General features: G+C 32.5%; 1 protein-coding gene across 1 annotated transcript; it reads left to right on the forward strand.

Moving 5' to 3' along the window:
* Positions 1-374: 374 nt before the first annotated feature.
* On the forward strand, positions 375-1,937 carry LOC107163928 (uncharacterized). The gene has a single exon (XM_015511568.2). The coding sequence runs from the start codon at positions 448-450 to the stop codon at positions 1,438-1,440; it is 993 nt and encodes a 330-aa protein (XP_015367054.2). The 5' UTR covers positions 375-447; the 3' UTR covers positions 1,441-1,937.
* Positions 1,938-3,533: the final 1,596 nt, after the last annotated feature.

Consider the following 3,533-nt stretch of genomic DNA (forward strand, 5'->3'; position numbering starts at 1 on the left):
ATCGAATTTTCACGATTATTATAGATAGTACAAATGATTTTATTTAAGTTTTAAATAATTATTACCGTGGAAAAATAAAATGTGGAATTTATATGTAGGCATGCATAATTCAAACGAGTTTAAGTCAACAAGTTGAATAATAACAAAACACGAATATTATAACGAGCATAACACGGAATTGCCTAGACGGTAAGTGGGTTCTACATTGAATGCATAAAACAACTATTTGCCTCAACGTAGAAATGTATGTTATGTAGATGATATTTTAGTAGTTAAAATACGTAACTCTGTGAACATTTGACAGGTGGGAGTGAACACCCGGTTTGGGTACTCCCGGAAGGAGCATCGACTGTTCACTACAAAAGTGCCTGACGCAGACAATTCAGTACCATTCACGTTCAGTTCAGTTAACCACAGGTTCGACGACCATTGCGACCAACACACACGATGAAAGTAATATTTTTTTTGGCTTGCGCGTTCGCGCTCTGCGCCTACACTTTGGCCACTGAAGAGTCGGCCAACAAAGTAAAATCGGACGAAAGCCAATCCAAAAGAAGCGTATCTGAATTCAGCAACGGATACGGAGGCGAATCTGAAATCTCGGGAGACAGCTACGGTCATGGCGGCTCTGAATACGCAAGTGACAACTATGGACATGGTGGCTCTGAATATGTGAGCGGTGGCTTCGGACAAGGTGATTTCGGTGCCGGAAACGGTGACTACAATTTTGGAAATATCGGTGAAGGTTACAGTGGATCATACGGTGGCCACCAACAATCGTCGTACTACCACGTACCAGTCAAGACCATAACCAAAAATGTGCCACAACCGTATCCCGTGGAAGTAGCCAAACCATACCCTTACCCAGTCAAAGTGGCCGTTCCCGTCGACAAACCGTACACCGTGGAAGTGCCCAAGCCGTACGCCGTGCACGTGGAAAAGCCGTACCCCGTCAAAGTTCCAGTGCCACATCCTTACCCAGTGGTCAAAGAAGTTCACGTACCCTACAAGGTGCCGGTAGATCGCCCATACCCAGTGCACGTTGACAAACCATACCCCGTGTACGTCGAAAAGCAAGTGCCGTACCCGGTCGAGAAAGCTGTGCACGTTCCATTCAAAGTACCGGTCGCCCGCCCATACCCAGTGCACGTGCCCGTTGAGAAGATCGTACCGTACCCGGTCGAGAAGCCGGTCCACTATCCGGTTAAGGTTCCCGTCGAACGCCCGTACCCCGTACCAGTGGTGAAGAGTATCCCGTATCCGGTCGAGAAACCAGTTCCGTATCCAGTGGTCAAGGAAATCCCATATCCAGTTAAAGTTCCGGTGAAATACGAAGTAAAAGTACCATACCCAGTCAAGACTTACCAGCCCGAACACCACTACGAACACCAGGAACACCATGAAGAACACGACTATCATCACGGAAGCAGTGGATATTAATTATACTTACGTCTCATTCTAGTCACACTCGAGCCCAAAGTTACCGGTTTGCGTCTGTTATGTGTATAAGTATGGTAACTTCCTATATTACACTTATACAATGTTATTATGTAAAGATTTGTATTTATGTTTAGTTTACATTATTTTGTGATCGGAGCATAATATGAGAATAATTTTTAGAATATGTTCTTCTTTAAAAGTGAAAAGATCTCGAAAGTTGTGCCGTCACAATATTATCATACCAAACCAGGTATTTAATATACTTGGATGCCAATTGCAAAATATGTTTTAATATGGAAAATATAATAATATTTGTGTTTGAATTTTTTTTGTTAATTATGTACTATATTTTTACAATAAATACATTATCTTTATATGTGAACAAAAACATATAGTACGATAATATATTATATTTTAAATTTTTATTACGTTTATACACTATTATATAATATTTTATTGTATTTTTAATAAAAACATTTATTTTTATTTTTGTACAAGATGTCTTATTTTTTTTATTCAACTTAAGATCTACTTTATAATAATATATTACTATCATTAATTTATCAAAATGTCATTACTATTAGAACCAACCTATACGTAACTAAAAATATGATTTTTTTTTTTTAATATGACGGGTGATAGCGATATTGAAGTCATAATAGAATCATATAATATCCTAAATACTTTAGGCAAAGGGTCAATGATTTTAGTGTTATTATTTCATATCATGAGATCAGCCATCAGCGTTCTTATACAATAATAGTAAAAAAAATAGTTAGTATAATGTGTTTTTCAAATTATTCAGATCCAATGTGTAATAATTACTGCAATGACAAATAATAAATCAGTAATATGTGAAATGTGAAATGTAATATCATATTTTTACTTATCAGTTATAGGTAATCCTAGTTTATATAAAACTATAATACAAGCACGTTAAACTTATCGTTTAAAAAAAACTTGCTTATAATAGTATAGTATCTACATGTTTTCTATTAGCCGACGATAATCATAAAAACCATCAAAATGAATGAACTATGCTGACGATAAATTTTTTAATATTTTATGATTTTGTGAATTATTTCAATTTAATTAAAAACACAGTAACGTAATACGTTTTTAATACCAATACAAATATGCGATCAGTTAATTTTACTCGACATCATTAATGTGAAATATTATACAAACTATCAAAGTTACAAGTTACTCGTTATAATATTATTATGAATAGAATAAGATCACCTAAATTTTAATATGATTATAGGTACCGGTTTTAAAATTAGAAATTATTAAATGCTGTATATAATAGTGAATACACTATACATTCTTTTCTTGACATAATAATATTTAGCAAATTCTTATACACACATATAATTATATAATTATAATATAAGAAACATAATCTTTCTATTAATGATTTATTATTTATTATATATAACAATAAATATGTACATAATAATATAATATAATGAACGATAGAATTATTAAGTAACTTTTACATATTTTTTTTTCAATTTTGCTGGCTAACCAAAATAAAATAAACAAGGAAATATTTTTTTTAAAGCTAACAGACCATTATATCAGTTAAAACATTTTTTTTTATTACTAATTGTAGTGTTTAGTGAGCCTAAAAAGTAAGTATAAATGCAACAAAAATGCAGTGTATAAAATGGAATTATATTTATTATGTTGTATTACAATACGCTTAGATGTCGTGAATCCAAGTCGCCTATTTAGTTTTTCTATCTCGTTTATTTTTAATTTTGATCATATGTGTGCATAATGTTTTAATATAATTTCTTATGTGACAAATTTCAGTGACATTACAATACACTCCTATAAACCCATAACATAATTAGTGCATACAGATTGTAAATTTTCTTTCTCCATAAAAAAAAAAAAAACTCATAACTATTTTAGATTAGAATCTATCACTTAGAAGTGAAGCAGTGTCATTTTTACGGTTTAGCTACTTTTTGAAATTAATCACTTTTAACTCTTCGGCGAACATTGTTGAAGCATGAATGGCAATTTAAAAATAACGATTTGTTATTAAAAAACTAAAAACATCAAAATAACAAAATTCGAAATAA

Source organism: Diuraphis noxia, unplaced genomic scaffold (genome assembly GCF_037042655.1).
Source record: "Diuraphis noxia isolate RWA-SAM2 unplaced genomic scaffold, SU_Dnox_SAM2 contig0002, whole genome shotgun sequence".
Classification (NCBI taxonomy): domain Eukaryota; kingdom Metazoa; phylum Arthropoda; class Insecta; order Hemiptera; family Aphididae; genus Diuraphis; species Diuraphis noxia.